The sequence below is a fragment of the Triturus cristatus genome, chromosome 4_2 (assembly GCF_964204655.1).
Source record: "Triturus cristatus chromosome 4_2, aTriCri1.1, whole genome shotgun sequence".
Taxonomy (NCBI): Eukaryota; Metazoa; Chordata; class Amphibia; order Caudata; family Salamandridae; genus Triturus; species Triturus cristatus.
The window spans coordinates 867,561,410-867,586,001 of NC_140586.1; the positions used below are offsets into that span (position 1 = coordinate 867,561,410).

The following is a 24,592-nucleotide window of genomic DNA, read 5'->3' on the forward strand; positions in this document are numbered from 1 at the left end:
CGTTTCCGTACTAAAATTAGGACGGAACCCGGATTGGGATGGATGGAGCAAATTATTAGTTTCCAAAAAGCTCGACAATACACCATGCACATGTTTCTCGGTGATCTTAGCCAAGGCCGGGAGAAGTGAAATTGGCCTGTAATTGGCCAAAACCTCGGCATCAAGGCCAGGCTTTTTCAGAAGGGGGATCACCATCGCCCTTTTCCAGGTGCGAGGGACACTCCCCTCCCTCAAGGAGGCATTGAGGATAGGGTTGACCAGGGGATTCACCACTGCCGCCATCCCGGCCAAGAATTTGGCAGGGCAGGGGTCAAGTGGGGAGCCAGATTTAAGACTGGCCAGCAGAGCCCGGGACATATCGCTGGAAACAGGAGGAAAGTCAGCCAGAACTGCCATAGGCAGGGACGATGTTCCGAGTCCGGCCCCGAGGCCACAGCAACCCTCCGCCACGCTCTCCGAGAAGGAGGCCTGAATTGCCTTGATCTTGTCGGTGAAAAAAGTGGCAAGGTCACATGCCCACGCATCCGATGGTACAGGCTGGGATGAATAGGAGGAGGGGGCCGTGAACTCCTTCACAATCGTAAAGATCTCCTTACAGGAGTTCGCCGCCGCCTCAATCCTCCTAGCAAGATATTCCCGTTTGGCACCCAAAATGTCACGATGGTAGGCCTTCACCGCCGATCTATAGGTAAGTTTGGCCTCCCCGTCATAATGAAGGCGCCAGGCCCGCTCGGCAACCTTGCATTGACTGCGCGTCAGACGCAACGCCTCCGTAAACCACGGCGCCGACTGCCGTATCACCGAGGACCGGGGGGTTCCCCTTGGTGCAAGATCGTCTAATCTCTCAGTAAGCCATAGCTGCAGGGCCTCTGTGTCTTTTTCCGGATCCCCCGAGAGGGGGCAGGGATGTTCCGTGAGCGCCTGCTCCAACATATCAGGCGTCACTCTGTGCAGCGCTCTCGAGGCCGTTCTGGGCACCGTGGGGGCGCAGATGTCAGACCGCCCATTTTCCAACACGGAAAACCCAATCAAGCTGTGATCCGACCAGAGCACCGGCCGTATTTCGATGTCAACAATTGGGACAGAAGAGAACACTTGATCGAGGGTATGCCCTCTCTCATGTGTAGGCCCTGACACAAACGGTGCCAAGCCAAGCGGAGATGTGATATCCAGCATTTTAACCCCATTCGGATCATCCGTGACATCGAGATGAAAGTTGAAATCGCCTGCCAGCAAACAGTGCTGTGCAGACAGCGCCAGCTCCGAGATGGCTGTCTGAAGGTCCTCCCAAAAGGAACCCGCCGGGCCAGGAGGCCTATAGACCAACAGACCCTTGAGTGCTTGAACTGGAGACAGTCTAAGCGTGAAACCGAGGGATTCAGAGCCCTCAATGGAATTAACAGGAAGAACAGAGCAAGAAATGTTCTTCCTCACCACCACAGCAACTCCGCCCCCCCTACCCTTCGCCCTATCTTGGCGAAAAATGTTATAGGTTGGAGGGATCGCAGTAAAAATGTCCGGATTGGACGCCTCTCCCAACCAAGTTTCGGTCAGGAGCAGGCAGAGGGGGTTATCCCTGACTAGAAGATCGTAGATATACTGAGCATGTCTTCCTACCGATCTTGTGTTCAACAGCAGGCAGAGATGTTTCGTATGTGCTTTAGAAGCCCTAGGGGCACAGCAGAGTGACCTAGTAGGCGACCAGCCACACGCTGGGCAGCGGCGTTTGCCCTTGTGTCGACCGGGGAAAACAGAACGACACAGGCTAGATGTAGTGCGCAATGCTCGAAGCGTAGCAGAGGTATAATGTAACATACTCCCCGCTTCCGATCGGAGTCCTCAGCCGCCCCGCCGCCTCCGAGACGCTGACGAGCGCAGACGGGCAGGACTCTGGCACGACTCAGGCTAAGCAAGGGCTACCACCTGCGCGTACCGCTGCACGGAGGGGGCGACTTTAAGTAGGCTCTCCCGTCACCCTATGCGCGCGAGTCTGCTCCAATATGGCGTCCGCCGCTGAAAGTGATGCCCCAAACCAAAATGGCACCCAAGATCGATCCCCGGATCCCGGACCCACCAAAGTGGTGGTGCTTGGAGGCGCAGAGTGCGCTTTTTTAAATGCAGTGAGGGGCCAGAGGGCACGCGCTACGAACAAGCAGCAGCACGAGGCAGTGCAATTAAAAACAAGGGTAAGTGCAAAACAAATACAAACCCAAATACAAAACGGGACAGTAGTTAAAAACACAGCGCTAGTGCAGCGCGAGCTATGCAAAGTGGTAGGTGTAGAAAACTACACTTAGCATGAAAAAGGGGGGCCATGGGTGTTGCAGTGGGCGTTCCACCACAACACCCACTGATTTTGATGCTGCCCCATATTTACAAGAATTGGCGTAATATGGGGCAGCGCCAAAATTAACCCAGGGAAAACCTGGTCTTACTCTGGTGCAATGAATGTTTAATTTCTCCTCATTTTTGCTGTATGCATGTGTGCTGCGTTGCGCAGCACACATGGAAACAGCGAAACGCCAATGATTGTTAATGTACAGGAATGTGTCCCTTTCTCCCCATAAACAATCATTTAAAAAAATGGTGTTTTGCAACTTTTTTGTCTGCTGCATTAAGCAGCACACATAGAAGTTACAAAACACCATTTAAAGATTGTTTATCTGTAGGAAGGGACACCTTCCTGCACATAAACAATCACCCCAATCCATGCAGGCACCCTTGCACCAGACACAGGCACCCTTACAGTATGGGGGAAGGGTGCCTGCATTGGCCCTAGGCAGCTAAATTTAGCACCATTGCGGGGGGGGGGGAGGGACAGGGTTGCACCATATTCGTGTAAATATGGTGCAGCCTGTGTTTCTAAAGTGACGGAGCGTGTCAATAGCCATCTAGACTTAGCGACATGCTTCGCCACTTTCTTTGTAAATATGCCCCTTAATTTCAACAGTTTTTAGCCAGTTGCTCATATGCAGATTTATGGGCCTCCAGTAGAAGTGTCATACAAAGGTCACCTTCTGCCTCGGGCACCAGTTGAGTGAGTGCAGTAGATGGTTCGTCCCCTAGTGACATGAAACCTTCTGTGTACCAAAGCGTGCACTTTCACGCAGTATGTGGCATGCAGGAGATAAAACAAAATTGACCCTTGAAATCTGCTTCTCATCCATATACCCTAAAAATATTCTGATGCTGTGTTTTTACAGACAAATGAGAGGGGTGAGAAGCAACAGGGTGCAGAGGGTGGGTGTTTGCGAGGGGACGCAGCACAAGAGGGAGAGAGCTAATAAACAAAAGCTCCCTCATGGAGAGCTGAATGAAAAAGAAACAAGTAGTTCTCTGTGATCAGTGGAAGGATACAAGTCGGTCAATCCCAAAGGATGGTTAAGAGGATATGGTCTAAGGAAGGGAAACACAAGAAAGGAAAGCAAGTCATCAAATAAAAAGCAAGCAAATGAGTGACAATAAAGTCACCTAACTGTAAGCAATGGGCCGGCTGTAAGCCCACTGTAAGCTCTCAAGAGATCTTTCACAAGCACACAGCTTGTGGTGCCTGGGAGGCTTGACCTAAAATGAAAGGTCTGCGTTTTGTGTGGAAGAGCTTTAAGGTGATAGCTCAGTGGGTTTTACATCGCCTGCAGTGCATGTAAGAAAGAGAACTACAGCAGGACCAAACCTGCCTTTAATTTATAAATCCGATGAAGATGGGCAGGAGTCACTACGTGAAATACCACGTTACGCCTCCAGCTACCTTTATATCCTAGAGCTATCAGGAGGCACGAGAAAGTGTGACCCAAAAACACCAAATGAAACCTTAATAGAGTGATAGTACAGCTATTTCACAATAACGCTTGGGAGCATATTTATGAGCTCCTATGCATAGCTCTTGCACCAACACAACGTGTTGCAAGAGCAACGCAAATGTAAAATGAGATTTATGGAGCCACGAAAGGCCACCATGGTGCAAGGATGCCTGCTTTGGAGCTAGGCTTCCGAAACAGCACCAGTGGAAGGGAAAAGGAGAGGAATGCACCATATTGGATAGATACGGCACATTCCTGCCCTTTCCCTGTGACGCAAGGCAGTGCAGCAGGGTGACTTGCTGCCCTGCGCCACAAAAGCCATCAACATGCCCCTTGATATTAAACTGCAGGCACTCTGGCACCATGGTGCAATGGTGCCTGATTTGTAGGCAGGATTGTTTTTGCTCAAGAAGGGGCACTTCCTGCACAAAAACAATGATGTGAGGCTTTTTCCTCTTTCTATGCGTGCTGAAAGATGCAGCACACATAGAAAAAGGAAGAAATGAGGACAAATAGAGATATTTCTCCTCGTTATGCCTCCCCTGGAAAAGTGTAAGATTTTGGAACATTTCCAGGTTTGGAATGCATCAAAAAGTATAGGAGTTGCCTGGCACAATGCCCATGGAACGCCTTCTCATGGCAGAGTAACGCAACTCAGCGATTTGCACTGTGTTGTGTTACACCAGATTTTTGGATCCACTCAGATTCATGCAAAGTGTCTTTGCGTGGCTTCCAAAATCTGACTTAAGGTTTGTGTCGCTCTTCCACTATGTTGCACGGCGCAAGAGCGGTGCAAACAGGTCATAAATATGGGCCGTAGTGCTTCTTGATGGAGGATGCTAGTCAAATTGGATTGGGAGCCATTTTGTCTCAGTAGATTCAGGACAAGCAACAGATCATCGCATTTGCCTCTCAAGCTTTAAACCAACCGGAATCAAATGAAATCACAGCTGAAAGAGAGCCATCAGCTTGTTGCTGGGCAGTTGAGAAGTTTAGAACTTATTAATGGGATTCACTCTTTGATTTATATACTGATGACAAACCTGTTTATTAACTCAGTAACAATGGGTCAGAGAAGGCATCTGGCCGACATGTCAGATTACTATTGCGTCTTCAGGAATATAGTTTCAAAGTTAAATATATTCCTGGTGGTAGGAATCTATTTGTAGATTGCATATCTAGGATGCTTGTTTCTCATTTGGGGAAGAAGACGTTGATGTGGATATTTTAGAAGACAAAAGTGGTATTTTCTCTCAGCAATGTTTGATGCTTTAAATAGTGATGTCACTTTGCAATCAGTGATGACGTTCATCAAAGTCGCCGGGCATCAATGGAGGAATTTAGAAGCCTCTTTGTGGCCCTTTGCACAGGGTCCAATGATTTGTCAGTGATTAAGGAAGTTTTGTTAAGACAATACAATAAAATGTATAAAGAGTGCAGCTACTTCCAAGGAAGATATGATTTATGTCCCCAGTTGCAGTCAGAAATCATCTGATTACATTGGCTCGTGAGGGTCATTTGGGGGTGACATGCATGGACATTAAACTGCACTATTGGTGGCCATCGTTGGAGTCTCAGGGGTCTTCTTGGAATGATTGCTGTAATATGTGTCTTCCATCAGATAAGCATTGGAAAACTTTGAGACACCCTTGCATGTGATTCCTCTGCCAAGTGATGTATGGGAGAACGTTGCTTTAGATTTTGCAGGCCCATTTGAAGCTGCCTTCAGAAAAGAAATGCATCTTAGTGTAGGGTGATTATTTTTCAAAATGGGTGCATTTTGATTTAGTTTCACCTCCTAACACTTGTGCGGTGGTCAAAAAGTGACAGCTGGTGACTTTTGAAAGTGGTGAAGCACGAAAGAACTTTCCAGCTTTCACACTGTGACTGAAAGAAGCGAGTGAGACAATAGCTACAAGAACCCAAGGTCTGAACTGCGCAATGTGAAAGTCAATCCCGGCTTCCCCCTTGATCAAAGTGTGTGATCCTAGGCAAATCCTTTGTTTCGCTAAACTGGATATTATTTGGACCACTTCTCTGGTGCCCCTCTCCACCCATGGAACATAACCACATGCACCCATAAACAGAAGGAGCAGGTGCACACTCTCACTCACGCACGCACTCAGAGCGTGTGATGGTGTGGGATGTGTGATGGCGGATTGATGGTAGTTAAGTGTACCAAAGAGCAGAAAAAACAGGAACCATTAACAACACCAACTACGGATATTTTGCAGGAAGCAGAGAGAGTACAATAATAGCAAAGAAAACTAAATAATCCCTCAAACATTTAGGAGAATGTGTATGTGTGTATGCACACCAAGGCAACACCCAAAGTTACTCACTAGTGGCGAGACTGGGCTATTACGCAGCACAGAATAAAAAATTGCGAGGGAGCAGCCATGTTCCAGGAATTTCGTATTGTAATTTAGAGATAACACAGGAAGCCCTGCTTATAGATCTCACTATGATAAACATATTTGCAACACTGCTAGACATTCCCACACCATTTAAAGATTTTAAAGCACAGTACAAAATTATCATTCCCAGTGTTCCACGCCACAGCATGGTCCATGAAGGCAGCTGGTGGGAGATGCCACAAGCAGTCCCTTTGCCCCGTCACCTGATGTAATTGGGCTTGGTACACAGTTCTTCTGTCTCCAGCCACCAATTCAATTCAAATCTTTATTGCTTGAATAATTAAAATCACACAATATAAAATAATCAGCTACACAGCCACAATAAAAACAATCTCTCAATTCCAAAAACCCGGAAAAAAAACATTGTGGACAAATTCAGTTACTCTATATTACAAATCTACAATTCTTTGCTTTTTATAAAAATCAAATTGCACCCATAAAATAATAATTTATGTGCAATTTATCTTGTGCAAATTAGCTTTCTATATTAACCGATTTAAACTACGAAGTTTCCTATACTTTAATCACAAGCTTCTAGTTTCCCTTTTGTTAAAATCAAGAATTTTGTAAAATTTGCATTCATAATTATATCAGTTGGCTTAAAACAAATTACCAAAGCTTGTCTACAAGATCGTGCACCTCGTGTATTAAAATAGTTTTTAAAGTCTCTCCTTCCTTCTTTCCTCTTTCATTTCTAAGCATAGACAAACTAAGTGGATTATATTTACTTCCCATTCATTGCAAAGACTACAAAGAGTCGGCTTTGTTGGTCGCATCCATGGCATTTCGTGACTTGATCATGGGAGACAGCTAAATCTTGCTTTCATAAATACATTTTAAAATTTTGCTGACTAAGGTATCTCTAAATAAGGCTGCGGTGTGAGCAACTTGTACTCATTGATGACCATCCATACCTGTGCCCTTTTAGTAAGCAGTTCTTTGTCTTTCAACGACAATCGTTTTGTTATTCCATTCATTGTCTTCTTGAAGGATGCTGGTGTTATAGCCATTTCCCAACCCTCATGTGCTGATAACTCATTCAGTGCAATTTGAAGGTATTTCCAAAATTGTGACTTTTGATTCTACTGTACTTCCTGCCAGAGTAAACAACAACACATTGGATTAAAGGTATTAGTTCTTATTCGTTTCCATACTTTTATATATTGACCCATCCTTGCAAATGTGTTGGTTCGATATGCCAAATTCCAATCTAATCTGTGCAGGTGATGCATTAGTGGGAAGCTGAAACACAAATTAAAAAACTTTGACAATAGCATTATTTAAAAGTATTGAGTCCTTTTCTCAGAGTGCTTTGCTGCCATAAGTGAGGCTGGGCAGCTTTTTTACATTTATTACCTTTAACAGTGGGAGATAACTAGGCCCCCCCAGAGAACTCTGCAATGTACAAAATGCCATTAGTAGGGAGTTACTTCTCTTTATCAACTCTGCTTTATGTAGACAAAAGGAGCCCTTATTGCTTAACAAGACACCCAGGTATTTATATGTTTTCACTTGTTCTAATTGTCGATTTTGCAAGTACCATTTATATTTTTGGTATTTCAACGCCTTGTTGTTAAATTCCATTACTTTCATTTTAGCTTCATTTATTACCATCTTGTTCTCAATCGAATATTTGGATATTTTATATATTAGACGTTGTAATCCTATTTTTGTTTGACTTAATAAAATAACGTCATCAGCATATAATAGATTTGAAATTTGTGTATCTGCCAACTTAGGTGGATGAGCAATATCATTATTTAAAACTTCTGTTAGATCAGATAAAAATAAGCTAAATAATAGAGTGCAAGTACGCACTCTTGTTTTAACTCATGAGATGTCTCAATTTTCCTAGATAATTGTGTGCCTTTACCTAATCGGACCGAGTCCAGGTCTCAGTGTATAGTAATTGAATTGCTTTTAAGAGGCCCGGGCCGATACCTTGTACCTCTAATTAATAATCAAAAGCTGATTTAAAATCAACAAAACATAAGTATAGCGGTTGTTTCCTCAGTTTGTACATTTCAATTAAAATTGCAAGTATAAAAATATTGGTTGCCGTACCTTGACCTTGCATGAAGCCCGATTGATTTAGTGGAATTATCTGCTTTTTTGTTGCCCAATCTGTTAATTCTGACAGGAAAATTCCTGCAAAGAGTTTGGCTTCCGTATCCTGCAACGTTAATATTCGATAGTTTGATGGTTTTTCCCACTCTCCGCTTTTAAAGATAGGTGATACTATCGAGCCTTACCATGATTCCGGTATGATCTACATTTGCAATGCTTTGTTAAATACTCTTGTCTGGTAACCTGCCCAGATAGGAGCATTTTCTTTATAGAGTGCGACTGGGATCCCATTGGGACCAGGGGCTCCTTCAATTCTTTGTTTAAGGATAAGCTTACATACCTGGGGGCTCATTTATGAGTCCTTGCGTCACTTTTGCGTCGCCGGTGCGTCACTTTTTGTGACGCACCAGCGGCGTAAAAATTGGATCTTGTTGCACCATATTTACAAAGTGACGCATCTAGGTAGATGCGTCACTTTGTAAATCCCTGCACTACATTATACCTGCGTCAGGTATAATGTATGCAGGGTGGGCATTCCCACGTAAGTAAGCATTGTAGAAGTGACGCAGTGAAATCTATGAGATTTCACTGCACCACTTTTAGGATGCAAATGCGTCAATATCTTACACCTGCCTCACAGCAGGCGTAAGACTGACGCAGGCACTTTCACATGGGGTTTGCCCCAAGTGAAAGGACACATTGCTGGAGTTGCGTCACTTTTGTGACACACTCCAGCAATGCATCACTTTTGCGCCTACAGATCCGTCAGAAATACTGACGTATCTGTAACTCCTTGCGACATGATGCGTCATACTGTAAATATGACGCATCCATCTTGTCGCAAGGAGGGCGCACTGAGAAGTGACGCATCGCTGCTTTCACGCCGCGATGCGTCACTGCTCATAAATGAGGCACTTGGTCTTCAGTTGTGTGCATTTCACTTTCCTTATTACCCATCAATCATATCGTGTTATCTGGACCTAAGTTGAGCTCCATGTTTGGATTTTAATTCGAATGAAGTTGTAGAAACTTAATCCATCCAGATTCAGTGGTTATAGAGGATGTTGTTGTCCTACTAATCCTATTCAGGTTATTAATACATTTCCCAAATTCTCTTGTATTATTCTTTTTGCTAGTATATTGGGCTTTTGCCCAAAGGTCCTGTTGTACTTGTGATTTATTTTCCCAAATTAGTTTCCTCACATCTGTATTAATTTTCTTTAATTTATCACGATAATCTTTGTTGTCTGGCCACTTCTTTACTATTCTCAATATTCTATATTGCTTTCTTTTTAATAGACTTCCTTCAAGGGAAAGTTTTACTAGTACCTGCGATTTTTTTATCATGTTGATATTTATTGCTTTCTTTTTGAGTGTAGTTTGTCACCCACTTTTTTTTTGTAAAAAGGGTCCATTTTCCAATTGCACTGAGAGTGGCATCTTCAAAACAATGTTCGACAGTGAACTATGCTATTTTTATAATCAAGGTTTTAGAGATTTCTGACCAATAAAGTCTCTTATAGTTTGTTGCAGTTATGTTATGTCACCCGGAAGCGTCGCGTAATTTTCATGCCGTACACAATTCAGTTTTAACTCAATTATTTGTTGACTATGGTTTCCAGCCACCAAGGACTCTGTCTTTATTAATTCTGGCTCTGTCCGCCATCTTTGTCAGGGTAAAAACATATGTGCAGTACTATGGGGTATATTAGCAAGGGCTGGCGATATAATTATCGCCGCTTTAGCGTCCGTTTTTGGGCGAAAAGCAGCGATAATTATATCGCAATATCATCAAGGACACGCGGGCGCGTGTTTCCTTGATGTAGAGCCTCTTTTTTCACAGCCTCGCCTCGCATCGCTAATGAGATGCAAAAGAGGCGTGGCTGTGAAAACAACACAGGTTAATATCGTGAAGGCAGCTTCGCAATATTAACAAGGAGGTGCAGCGATAAAAAAAATCACGCTACCTCAGCCTTAACTCAGGAATTTAACACCTGTTAAATTCCTGACTAAGGCATACTTTTCATGGGATATGGATTATGCTGATAGGACCACAGGGTCCTATCCGCAATGTTATCGCTGTTTTCAATGGAACATCGCTGGAAAACCAGCGATGTTCCATTGAAAACACCGCTATCGCTGAAATATTATCGCCATAATGCTATGCGTTGTAAATATAGCGTTATGATGGCGATAATATTCAGCGATAGCTGGCGATAATATTTCTAACGCTATAAACGGCCAGCGATAATTATCGCTGGCGGTCCATAATGTGCCCACCAAATTTTTTATATGTATATGGTGACTTTGGAGCTGGGAAACCGGGGTCGGGTCTCAGCGCCGGCTCCACATCCTGTGATTCTGGGCAAATCACTTCGGGCATATTATCAAGCCAGGCGATAAAATTATCGCCGCTTTAGCGGCAGAAAACTGCCGCCAAAACGGCGATAATGGGCTTGATAATATGCTCTATGGAATTCCAATTGAAACCCATGTTAGATGTGAAGGACATCTAACCTGAGCTTCAATTGGAATTCCATAGAGCATATTATCAAGCCCATTATCGCCGTTTTAGCGGCAGTTTTCTGCCGCTAAAGCGGCGATAATTTTATCGCCTGGCTTGTTAATATGCCCCTTGATCTCGCCGTGCTTACCGAAAACAAAAAATAAGGAATGCATCTTTGTGTAAAGTTAACTGGTGCTTATGTAAAGCGCTCAAGTGGCTTCGAGATGAGTTCACATTAAATACAATTGCAAAAAGGTTTTTCTAAAAAGGTGATACTCGACCCAAAGACATTGGAGCAATTAACATGAGCACACGCGCATATTTTCTTTTTTTGAAGCGCGTTAAGATTAACTGATTGTTCAGAATATGCAACACTTGCTAGCGGACAATACTAATTCAATAAATCCCAACGTGGAAGCAAGTCACAGAGCGCACTGATAGCAATGCAGCGCCAACGTGACATGAGACATCTGCATTAAGAGTTGGGAAAAGTACTTTGTTTAGATAAATAAACCAAAAGAACTTACCCAACGTTGGTGTGCAGGTAAGAGGGGGACATTGGAACCACCATCCACTGTCCCAAACCACAGAGCCTCCGCGTCTGACTCTGAAGTGAAGAACCAACAAACATAACCAATCGTGGAGCTGATCTCATGCTGAAAGTAGCATCATGATTGGTCCCAGCAGGCTGAAACAGCGCTCCTTTTCTGACTAGTAGCCTGTGCCTGTAGTACGCCTGGCTGTATACACAGCATATAGTGGTGCCTGCTGAAGTGCGCCTGTCCGGCTGGCCGTCTCAAATCGGCCGACCAATCTGCCATGCGCACTTTGGGGCAGATTTATGAGGCCTGTTGCGCCATCGGAACGTCACTTTTTGTGACGTTCCGTGACACAGAAGCCTGCGTGATATTTATCAGGCAGCACTAAGCCACTTTTTTTAGCTTACTGCTGCCTGATAAATATCGTTCCCTTTAATGCAGTGTTCTGCGTTAAAGGGGCGTGCAATGGGTGTTGCTGGGGGCGTTCCCAGCAACATCCATGGCCTTTTGACACTGCCTCTGATTTACGAGAAATCGTAAATCTGAGGCAGCCCCAAAAGCTTACGCCTCCCCGGGGGAGGCGTAAGGGAGGCGCAACGGGAGAAATATCTTTATTTCTCCTCATTTTTCCTTTTTCTGTGTGTGCTACATTCTGCAGCACCCATACAAAGAGGAAAAACCTCTTGTGATTATTTTTGTACAGAAAGGTTTCCCTTCCTGTACAAAAATATTCATCTCCGCAACGCAGGCACCCTTGCACCATGGTGCAGAGGTGCCTGCGTTGGCGCAGGCAGCCCATTGTGCGCCGGCGCAGGGGAAAAGGACAGGAATGCGCCGCATTTCATAGATACGGCGCATCCCTGCCCTTTTTTTTGCCGTAGGGAAGCGCAGCAGGAAGGCCTGCTGCGCTTCCCTATGGCAAAACCTCATAAATCTGCCCCTTTATGTTTAAGCAACCACCTCTGAGTGTATAGAGACGCAGTGGACTTCAAATGGTCATGTGACCATTGACCATTATATTTACTGCGCGTCTTCTACAGCTGCTGCTCTTGAAGTGGGCGGGGCGATGCTCCTATGCCCCAGAGGAGGAACCGCCGCTGCCGGCAATGCTGCAAAATGGAATGTGTTTGTAGAAGCTGAAAAAAATAAGATTAGCTTTAAATTTTTCAGATGTTAATGCAAGAATGTTCAGGAGCCCCTTTTATGTGGCACCAATCCCACTCTTGAACTGTAAAAACGTTTACTCTGTTCAAGGATGTGCCTGGTGTATTAGCCTTCCTGGGCGATATCCTTATCTTTGCAAAAACAGTCTTGAAACATAATTGAACTTTAGAAATAGTATTTCACATTTTAAGTAAGCATGGTATGACTGTGTCAAAGGACAAATGCAAATCTGTTACCAACAGTGTAGAGTTCCTTGATCACTGTATAACAGCAGAGGGAGTTAAGCCTTAGGAGGAGGACCTGGTGAAGGCGCTAAGGAATGTACCTTACCCGCGTATTGAGGATGAGTTAAAATCCTTTTTAGGGTTAATTGATTATGATTCCAGGTTCATAAGCGGGTATGCCACTCTCATGGAGCCACTTTAAAAAATGTTTCGAAAGAGATGTTTAATTGGGGATTTAAAGAACAAAATGTGTTTCTGGCGATTAATGATATACTGACCAAGGTTCCTGCATTGAAATCTTATGTCAGAGGTCATCAATGTATGATAACTGTTGATGCAAGTATTGTGGGCCTAGGTACTGTTTTATGCCAGTGCATCAATTATATTGATGTCACCATTGCCTTTGCGTCAAGGGTATTGTCTGATATAGAGAAACGGTATAGTACCATTGAGAGAGAGGCACTTGCCTGTGAATGGGCAATAAAGAAATTTGGGAATTTATGTGTGGGGTACACAATTTATATTATGTATGGATCACAAACACTTAATTTATCTGCTAGTAGATAGGCCACTCATCAGCATTGTCAAGGCTAATAAAAATCTTGTCTAAACTTCAGGAGTATAACTTTTAAGTTAGATATATACCCCGGTGTACTAACGCCAGAGCGGATTGCTTATCTGGACTTCTTGCTCAAGAGAAGGAGGGGCTACCTAGTGATGAGCTATTAGGTAATTATTGAATTGATTGAGCTCATAGGGGACACTTAGGATATACACCTACGAAGAAGACAATCTATTACCTCAACCTCAATGGTCCACAGTAGCACTTGATTTTGCAGGACCTATTTTGGCTTTACCTGATGGGTCTACATTTTTATAGTTCTCAGAGACTACCTTTCCAAGTGAATTATTATGACTTAGTGACTGAAATAACCACTCCAGTTGTTATTCAATTCGTAGAAAAGATTTTCACTTTGGAGGGTAATCCAGAAGAACTTGTTACGGATAACGGTGTCAAATTAATCTCATAGATAGATTAGAATTGTTTTTTAAAGATAGGTATTAAACATTGAAATGTGGCTTTGTATTCATCCCACACCAAAGGTGCTGTTGAGAGAGCTAACCGCCTGCTTAAAGAGGGAATCTAGACAGCTTTAACTTGTGGTGAAAATGTGGAGGAGTTTGTTCAGAGAAAAGTGTGGGTTTATCACAATACCCCTCATAGTGTTACCGGGGTTTCACAGTTTCGCCTAATGAGAGGTAGGCAGTCTCGTACTGGATTGTGTCCCACATGGTTATGGATATTCTGACTGCTGGGCTCATGAGCAGGTGGATCTGAACAAAGTCAAATCGAATGTGAGGGCAGCTCAGGAGAAAATGAAGAAATATCATTAGTCTAAAAGTTGTGGTTTTTGTGACAAAGTTAGTGTAGGTGCCTGGGTCAAGGTAGGCGAAATGGTCCTAGGAAGTCAAAAGTTGATTTTCAATTTTTTGGTCCATTTAGGGTATCCAAAGTAGCACGTTCATTTGTAAGGTTGGAAAATGTACATTGGTGGGGCTAAGAGGAATTTAATTATGTTGAGCAACTTTCAATGATTGTCTTAAGGAGGAAAGTGGAACTTCCAGGGAATTTGGTATTACCGCCTTTAGATACTGTAATGAAAGGGGATGGTTGTACATGTTCTTCTCAATTATAAACCATGGTCGCTAATGATGATATTCAGTCAGGAAGAAGTAGTATCAACAAAGAAGCTTTGCATGGTACCAATATCACTAATTATGATGAATGTAGTGATGTTACAAGTGGTAGGCATTCTAAGAAACTTGGTTACTTTGAAGAATTTGATATGTAAATGCAAATTAATTTTGTATTTTTATGGTTTTTCCTTCCTGTGGGTTGAATTTTTTTGCTGTTGTTGTTTTTATTATTAAGGGGAGATGTGATATCCTGTATATATCCAAGTTCTGCGTTCATGCCTTGAAAGACGCATAAGGTTAACTAGGAATAGCAGAGTTGGAAGGACGCTGATCAATGCTGGGCTCTATAGCTTGGATACTTTTTGCAAGAGGATTGATCTTTGCAACCTTATGGCTTGCATTACTGCATGGCTGTACTACAACTCTCCTTTACATTTAATAAACCTACCTGTTCTTACCCATTAGACTTGGAGATTACTTGCAACATTGCCACAACTTGACCCCCAATTAACAGGTTTAGTGTAAAGTTTTCCCAATTCCAGCACTGGGTGTCAGCAGCTCTGCCATGACTGGGGTCGTTCCTGTGTAATTTGAATAGGTAATTCTGAACCTTAATGAGCCTGAATAGTATGTCCCAGTAAAAGGAGAGGATGTGGCATAAGGGCCAGAGCTGCAGACTTTGGCGCTGGGGACCCAGGTTACTTGTTTCTGGTACAGGGAAGATCTGGCCTGACAGTTCGGGCTGGACTGTTCCAATGGGGAACAAGTTCAAGCCTGATTTGAATTTGGCTGGGTCTAAACTGGATTGGATTGGCATGCAAAAAAACACAATGTATTTAACCCAGATCTGTGATAAAGGTGACTGTTTGATTAATTCAGCTTTCTGACCATCAGCTGTTCTTTTTACATTTGTTGCTCTAAGTGGGAAGGGTATAGCCAGATGTGGGTCCTGTGCTCGATACTCCACCAAATTCAAGCTAGCCAGGCTGATGAGTTGAGGGGTGTTACCCAGAAGCCGGAACCAGAATGCTTGTTTCTGGTCCAGGGAAGACTTCCCATCATCTGTTCTTTTTCCATTTGTTGCCCTAAGTGGGAAAGGTATGCCTAGACGTGGGTCCCATGCTCGCTATGCCACCAGACTCAAGGTAGCCTGGATGATATCCTGAAACCAGACCCAGGATGCTTGTTTCTGGTCTAGAGAAGATCTGGCCTGGCAGTGCTGGCTGGGCTGTTCCCATGGGGAGCAGGGTCAATCCTGATTTGCATATAGCTAGGACTAAACTGGAATGGCGTGGTGTGCAAAAAAAAATGGATAAAACCCAATTCTGTGACTCAGTGAATGTTTGATTAATTGAGTATTCCACCCATCATCAGTTCTTTTTGCATTTGTCGCCCTAAGTGGGAAGGGTATGCCCAGATGTCAGTACTGTGCTCGCTACACCATCAAATTCAAGTTAGCCTGGCTGATGTGGGTTGTTATCCCAAAACGGGTCCTAGGATACTTGTTTCTGGTCCATAGAAGACTTGTCCTTGCAGTTCTGGGTGTACTATTACCAAGGGAACCGAGTCAACACTGATTTGCATATGGATGGGTCTAAACTGGATTGGCAGGGCGAGCAAAAAAAACCAATGGATTTAACCCAGATCTGTGATTCAGGGTGAATGTTTGATTAATTCAGCATTCTGCCCATTAACTGTTCTTTTTGCATCAGTCCTGTGAAAACATGATTCATTACATCGCATTACTGAAAGGTTGAGCTAGTGTCTAGTGTCATTGCATTATTATTAGCAACTCCACTAGCTCAAACTTTCAGTAATATGAGGCCTATTGCATTGCAAATTCTTGTTCGTGCATACAGTGCTCCCTACCCAATTAATGCATGAGCGATTACTTACTGGATTGATAACAACTACTCTTGCGAGCACCAGACACCTTCTGTCAAATCCACCCTAGCTCCACCTCCCTGTGCCCACTGCTCAGATATGACGAAGAGTGGGCGAGGCCTGTGCACTTGATCCAACCAATGGCAAGAGAAAGCAAAGTACACCATAACCTGTCGCAGAGAGCTACTGCACTTTGTACGGTCAATCCCCAGAGGCTTACTCACTCCAAACAGCTAATCATAACAGGTCAGGGCTCTTACAACACCCAATTATAAGAAACTTAACACTGTCATTTAACTGGATGCGTACGTTTGATACCCTGTCTGCTAGTCGAGCATCTCAGAATTCAGAAAGACAGCTGGTTACTTTCTTTCGTTTTTTTGACAAAAGCAATACCAGAAGCAGCAAGCACCTCAAGAAGTGCCATGGCTTCCTCAGAGTTGTGATTAAAAACAGGAGTGCATCTTTTTATGCAAACAGGCATTGTTGGGTTCCTCTTGAAAGCTTCGCAGAAAATAATTTTCGGTTTTAACTATAGGTGACTATGGCGCTTCTCTGTTGTAATATGAGCATAAAAATGCCGCAATTCTAAATAAAATAACCAAATAGAAAAAAATGGCAGGCACATGCTTTTTTCCATTTCTATACTTTTGAAGCAATCGCAACACCTGTGCTTTAGCTTAAGATGTTTACAGCTAAGGAGCGGGTGCTGCCACTGTAAGAAAGAAAAATAAAGAGAAAAAAAAGGCATGTGGTCCTTCAATCGCAATCAAAAGAAAGCTAAGGCCGCCATTATATTCCAAAGACATGCCGCTCTGGATTAGAAAAAAAAACGCTATGCAGGAGTGCGTGTCCTGCTTGCTGTTGAAGGCAAGACAAAGCTATTTAAGAATATAGTGCTCCGAGTCTGTAATTAAAATGTAAGAAGTAACAACACATTTAACAGGGGGTGTCCTCATGGGATATTACAAGAAGAGAAAAGGTGGTATTAAGGAGGGACTACTACTATTGACCAATAAAAAGCCACAGACAATGACAGGAGCCAATTAAATAAATGGGTGGATTGTGGGCGGAGCTTCATGCCCATATCCTGAGTACTGCATGTCTCGAAGAGACAGCGCAAATGCTGCCTAGGCGAGACCTAATGAATGTGTCCGTCTGTAATATAACTGGTGCTCATGTAAAGTGCTCCAATGCCTTCGGGTCGAGTTTGTGCTATGTAAAACTGCCAAAAAGACACTTCTACCCAAACAGTACCAGGTCCCGTAGGGTGAAGGGGCTCCCACAATACACCAAAGTGCATTACCAAAAATCGTTACTAGGGGTCCCTGATCAAGTCAGCGAGGACCCACTCTGTATATACACCAGGGTGCAGTGCCACTAGGGGTCCACAGTGTCACTAGGGGTGCCTAATTCAGTCAACCAGGTCCGGCACTCTATGCACACCAGCGTGCAGTACCATGGGTCGTCACTAGAGGTCCCTAATCAAATCAGCCAGGCGCCACACTGTATATACAGTGGAAGTGCAATACCACAGGTTGTCACTAAGGGTTCCAGTCCAGTTAAACTCTGCACTATTTAAGGACAACTAAGGGCCTCATTTTTTAGGCCCCTTGCACCACTGGAACGTGTTTTTGACGTTCTGGATGCACAATGTGCCCCGGCATATTTACAAGGCCATTTAGAACCCCTTTATGTGACATTTCCTGGCCTTGTAGATATGTGCCTCTTTCACGCAGAACACTCTGTCAATTGGGCGTTGCCATGGGTGTTCCCACGCAACAGCCATGGAACATGACACATTCCCAAGTTAATGAGAAATCGAAAACCTGGGAATGGGTCTGAATTTAACGCCAGGCGCACCAAGGAGAAATGTTTTAATTTCTTCTCATTGTTTCCTTTATCTATGTATGCAGCAATTTGTAACTTCTATGTGTGCTGCTTTGTGCAGCACACAATGAAGTTGCAACTCGTCATTTTGAAAATGATTATGTGCAGGAAGGGACACCTTCCTGCAAATAAACAATCATGCATGGTGTTTTGCTGTTTTTATGTGTGCTGCACAATGCAGCACACATAAAAACAGCAAAAACAGGGAAAAATAAAGCATTTCTCCTCCTTGCGCCCTGTTAAGACCGGGGGGGGGCAAATTTACAAGGAAGTGGCAGAGCGTAGCATTAGCCTCCTTGGCTTAACGCCATGTTCCGCCACTTCTGAAACGCAGGGTTGCACCGTATGTACAAGAATACGGTGCAGCCTTGCATTTCCCCTGCGCTGGTGCTAATTTAGCTGCCTAACGCCAACACAGGCACCCTTGCACCATAGTGCAAGGGTGCCTGCGTTGAGGGGAATGATTGTTTATGTGCAGGAAGGTGTTCCTTCCTGCACATAAACAATCTGAAATGGCATTTTGAAACTCCACACATAGAAGTTGCAACACTTAATTTAAAAAAAAAAAGATTGTTTATGTGCATGAAGGTGTCCCTTCCTGTACGTAAACAATCAATGGCGTTTTGCTGTTTCTATCTGTGCTGCACAACACAGCACAAGTGGAAACAGCAAAAAACAAGGAAAAATTAAACATTTCTCCTTGTTGCGCCATGGTAAGACCAGGTTTTCCCTTGTCTTAATTTTGGTGCTGCTCTGTATTTACGCCACCCTTGTAAATATATGACAGCATCAAAATTAATGGGTGTTGCGGTGGCATGCCCACCACAATGCCTATTGCCCGCCCCTATCACTCTAAGTATAGCGTGAAAGGGTGCCTTAATCACTTCGGGGCAGATTTACAAGCCCCCTTCGCCACCAGTACGTCACTTTTTGTGACGTACTGGTTGAACATTTTCTGCTCCATATTTAACAATGACAGAAAAAGCCACCCTGCATGACTCGTATTCGCAGTGAAACCGCACTGGTGTACAGGTGGGTGAACAAGCACAGTTCGCCTACGAGAGTTCAAAAGAGTAGACAATACAGTATATAGCACAGGTGTGTCAAGCAAGTACATTTTACACAGTTGTGGAGGCAGAAAATTCAGTACAGTACTGGAGTATCGCTTCAAATGTAGTACACAATATGCATTATAGTCTGGGGACTTCGGTCGATTTTCACGATGCATCATATGAGAATGATGAGGTATCAAGGGACTTCCATAGTTTCCTGTGGGCTTTAGGCCATGGAGAGGTATGGAGTGCGACACTATCTGCTCCTCTGAGGAAAGATAGCCAATCTTGCCACATTATAAAAGAAACATCATTGGTGTTTTTCCACTTACTCAATACAATTTTACAAGCTACGGTGAGCATGAGATCTAGCAAGTATCGGTCATTCACATTTTCGATCTCAGGGTCCATAGCACCTAATATAATATAGGAAAATTCCCTTGGAGGAACTATGTTGAAAGTGTTGCTTATACACTTGTAAACCTTATCCCAGTATCTTTGTAAAGTAGGGCAATAGAAAAGCATGTGAGCGAGGTTACCGACCTTAGATTTATAGATCCAGCACGTCGGGCTCTCACTAAGATTAAGTTTAAAGATTTTCTCGGGTGTCCAGAATGCCCTATTTATTAGCATAAGTTTGGTTAGCGATAATATTAGAGATATTTTATTAAAAAATAGGGTGATATGTATTTCTCTCAATCATATGGGCTGTTGCTGGAGTTGGGTTCAGATTCTTATTTAACTTCACATTTCATGTGAGATTTGCGAGGCTCAGAAGAAAGAAGTTTACATATTTTGGAGCTGGTGTGTCCTGACTCTAGTAGCTGTGACATCTTGGAGACTATCGACTGATCGGAGGGTTTCATGGAGCGCATCGAGAGGAGAGATTTTAGCTTTAGGAATTTATAAAAGTCCATCTGTTTTAGCCCGTGACGATTTTGGAGGATAGAAAAAGGTAATGAGAGGGTCCCTATAAAAAGATTTTTGACTAGATTTATGCCATTTTTAGACCAATGTTCCCAATGGAGCGTCTCTCCATCAATCTTCAGGCTCAGGTTGCGCCACACAGAGGACAAATTGGACTTATTGATTTTTACTGTGGAGAGGTGTTCCAGCCGTAATAGGGCTCTCTTGGTATTAAGCAAAATGGTTTTTGGGTGGGGGAGATGTGATACATCCATGGTGAGAAGAGCAGGTAGAGGTATATCATTGATGATTGAACTCACTATATCTATCCAGACTGTGGTGTAGTCAGTCTGAGAGATTAGCCAGTTGGCACCTTGTTTGCAAAGATACCCTGTTTGATAGTTCCTAAAGATCGGAAGGCCCAGACCACCTTTCTCTTTTGGTAATTGGAATTTTTTCATAGATATTCTGGGTTTCTTGCCTTGCCAAAGGAACGTATTGAAAAGTTTATAGATTCTATTCAGGAAGTCATTTGAAAACGTCATTGGTAGCATGCTAGCTAGATAGTTAACAAGAGGAGTAATCATCATTTGTAAAGTCTCAGCTCTTCCCCACCACAATAGAAAATGGAGGTGACCAACTATCTAGCAATGAAGAGATTTTCTTGTGTAGTGCGTTCTCGTTGGTTTGGAGGGCGGTGATCAAATCTCCGGTGAAGTCCTAGCCCAGGTACTTGAAGCACTTAGGTTGCCACAGGAGACCCGAGTCACCCATAAATTCTTTACCACCAAGGTTGTTCAGGAGTTTAACCTCAGTCTTGTCTTTATTTAATTCATACCCAGATCATGCAGCAAAGTCTTCTATTGAGGACATGAGAGCAGGGATAGCAGCTTTGGCATTCTCGGAGACAACTAATACATCGTCGGCATAAGAAGTAATCTTGACCGTACAGTCATTGAAACGTATCCCTGGCTCTGGTTATTATTCCTAAGGTGATATAGGAAGGGTTCAATTGCAAGTAGAAATAGGGAGGGGGAAAGAGGGCAGCCTTGTCTTGTTCCTTGTTCTAGTTTGAAGGAAGATGAGAGGGAGCCTCCAGCACGCACCCTGGCCGAGGGATTAAAATAAAGTGACATTGCCATGCGCGTAAAAGTCTTGCCCAAGTTAAATTTATCCAGTGTTGCTTTCAGGTAGGCCCAATCTACTTTGTCAAAACCCTTTTTGGCATCCAAAGTGATAGCAACTGTTGGTGAGTCAGTGAGATTGGCTTTCTCCAGGACATGAGCTAGGATATGGGTATTGTCACTAGATAATCTGTTTTTAAAAAAAACAACTTGTGAGGGATGGATAAGTTTGGGTAAGAATTTTTGAAGGCGTTTGGCGAGGATCATTGCGCAAATTTTGCAGTCTAAGTTAATTAGAGATATCAGCCTATAGTTTTTGGGGAGTGTTGGGTCCTTCCCCTCTTTGGGGATTACTGCTATAATGGCTTCTGCTAGTGTCCCATTAATTTGGCCAGAGTTACTGAATTCTTGGAACAAGTTTAAAAGTGGGAGAGTTAGTATCGAGGAGAAGCATTTGTAAAATTTGGCATTAAACCCATCAGGTCCCGGAGCCTTCCCAGTTTTGAGGGACTTAATTGAGCTTTCGATTACTAAGGTGGTGATTGGGCTATTGACTCTAGTTGTTCTTGATCTGAGAGGGCAGGAAGCTTGCATTCATTTAGATAATTTTGTGTTTTTGTGTTGTTCAAATCCTGTTTTTTACTATACCGGGTACTGTAAAAATCCTTAAAGATTTCTGCAATTTTGTCCGGGTCAGAGTGAGCGAAACCTTTTTGATCTATTAGGTTCTTAATCGTGTTCTACTGTAATTTAAACTTTAAGTATGAAGCTAAACTCTTCCCCGCCTTGTTGGACTCACAAAGCTTGATGCTTTTTTGTTTACTTATCCATATCTCTGCTCTGTCACTTGGAATTTTACTATACTCTTATTTCTTGTTCACTATTTCATTCAGGACTGAGGTATTTCTTGACATTACATGTTTCCCCTCTAATACAGCAATCTCTTTTTCTAGCTTTTCAAGATTTTTATTGTAATCCCTATTCATGGTGGCTCTAATTTTAATAAGCTCCTGTCTGATAGTACTCTTCAAAGCCTCCCATCGGGTGAGGTTCGATGTGTCACCCTGTTTGTTAACCATAATGTAATTCTGTATTGCGCCTTCAATGAGTTGTCTGTGGGACTCTTTTTCTAAAACTTCATTGTTGAGCCTCCAGAGAGATTGTTTTTTGAAAGTCTTCGGGTCAGATATAGATAGACTGATGCATGAGTGGTCCGAGATCACTCTTGGCTCAATCGAGGTTTCTTCGATTCTGGCTGTGGCATTACCAGAAATAAGTAGATAGTCAATACGTGAGTAGGAGTTATGTGGGGACGAGTAGAATGTATATTCCCTTCCTGTGGGGTTTTGTACCCTCCAAGTGTCTATCAGATTGAAACATGTGCAAAGATTAATAAGGGCTTTGTGAGAGTTATTGGTGCGAAACGGGCATCGTAAGTCTCTGTCTAATGCCGGGCCCATGGGTAGATTGAAATCGCCCGCTAGTATGTGCATTGCAGTATCTGGGATTGTGTCGATTTGTTTGCTTAAATCTTCCCAGATTTCCAAGTCGTCCTTGTTAGGGGCATAAATATTAGTAATGTAGAATTCCGTGTTGTCTTTTGACAATTTTGTTGTAACCCACCTCCCTTTAGTATCGGATGTGCTTGCCACCATGTCGACGTTTGATTTCTTTGCTACTAGAGTCAGGACACCATTTTTCTTTCCAATTGCGTCAGAGCCAGTAACTTCACTGTAAGACCTATTTCTAAATGAATTAAATTGTTTTGAGTCGATCTTCGTCTCCTGAAGTAGGAAGACGTCACCTTTTTGTTTATGAAGGTAATCAAGGATCTTCCTTCGTTTGACAGCTTGGTTTAAGCCCTTAACATTCAGTGAGACTATCTTGAAACTGTTATGGGCTAAGGCCCCTGGGGAAATTTGCAACATCATGAGTGTGTTATCAACATTGTAGGTGGACCCCTAGCTCTGTAGTAACTTTTGTAAAGTTTACTCACTGTGTGGTGAGAGGGTGTGTGAAACAACAGACTTGAGACACAAGGTACGATAGTTGAGTGGAGAGGCTCGTCACTTACATAGAGAATACATATCAATGTGGTTTCACCCTTGTGTATAAAGGCATCATAGCAAGACATGGTATCCAATAGAAAAAGCATTGTATACAGGTAGAGAAACATGACATATATTTGGTGCATACCAGTCAGCGAGGTGTACCATGTATATATAAAGTTATTACTGTAAGACATTACCCTTGAGTAAGAAAACCTTGTACCTGCGTAACAATATGCATCACGTCTATAGGGCATCTCATACAATTTGGTAGCACCAGATTTTGCGCTGAGTTGTCACTGTGGGAATCACTGCGGAGACCATTACTTGAAGAAATAGGCAAGGCACTTGAGCAAGGAAAACAATTATGAACAGCATGAAAAAGACAGTAAACAATGAAAAATAATGTTAAGAACACAAGATTAAAAACCCTAACCATACCCACCCTCAAACCTAAGCCTCCCACCCACCCCTGAAGGTCGATAACAGACATGAGGACAGGGGAAGAGAGCTCCCCTCCCATGTGAGCCAGACAAAAATGTGTTGGGTGCATGAGACCATTGTGTGGCCTAAGGAGTAATACACTTCAGAGTTTAGGAACCAAGGGGCATATTATCAAGAAACGGCGTTAAAATTATCGCTGCTTTAGCGGCAGAAAACTGCCGCTAAAGAGGCGATAATGGGCTTGATAATATGCCCTTGAGAATTCCCATAGAAGCCCATGTTCTGGTGTCAACATGGGCTTCTATTGGAATTCTCTGCGGCATATTACCAAGCCCATTATCGCCACTTTAAAAAAAAAAAGAAATTGTTTTTCTTTATTATCATTAGTAAATACAAAAAATCGAGCAATACATCATCATGATCAATACAGTCATTTGTCAACATCACATACCAAGCATTATCAATGTACATTCCAAGTTATAAATTGAAATATGTTCGGACCAGCTCTCTTATAATACAATTCGCACAATTTAGCCTTCCCTCCCTAAATAGACCCCCAGTGGGGCCCACACCGTCGACGTATTAGTCACTCAAATCTGGTTCCGAGTCCTCAGGTGGGGGGGCACATATGTTTCCCCGAAACGTTTTCCAGTTTCCCCATACATGTGTCCACTTTCGGGGGCATCCTCTATTAATGAAAACTGCCTTTTCTGCCACCATGGCGCTATCAAGGTCTCGGCACCATTGCTGATGGGAGGGGACCGTCGGTGCTCCCCAGTGTTGTGCAATGTTTCGCTTGGCTAATGCGATGGTCAGTGTTACCCATTCC

At 43.3% G+C, this 24,592-nt stretch overlaps 1 protein-coding gene across 1 annotated transcript in view; it reads right to left on the reverse strand.

Annotated features, from left to right (window-relative positions):
* Positions 1–24,592, reverse strand: part of LOC146835282 (uncharacterized) — a 257,250-nt gene that overhangs the window by 164,361 nt on the left and 68,297 nt on the right. Inside the window, exon 3 of the mRNA XM_085602863.1 lies at positions 23,543–23,666. Coding sequence (XP_085458989.1) covers positions 23,543–23,666 — 124 coding nt within the window. The remainder of the gene's footprint in view (positions 1–23,542; positions 23,667–24,592) is intronic.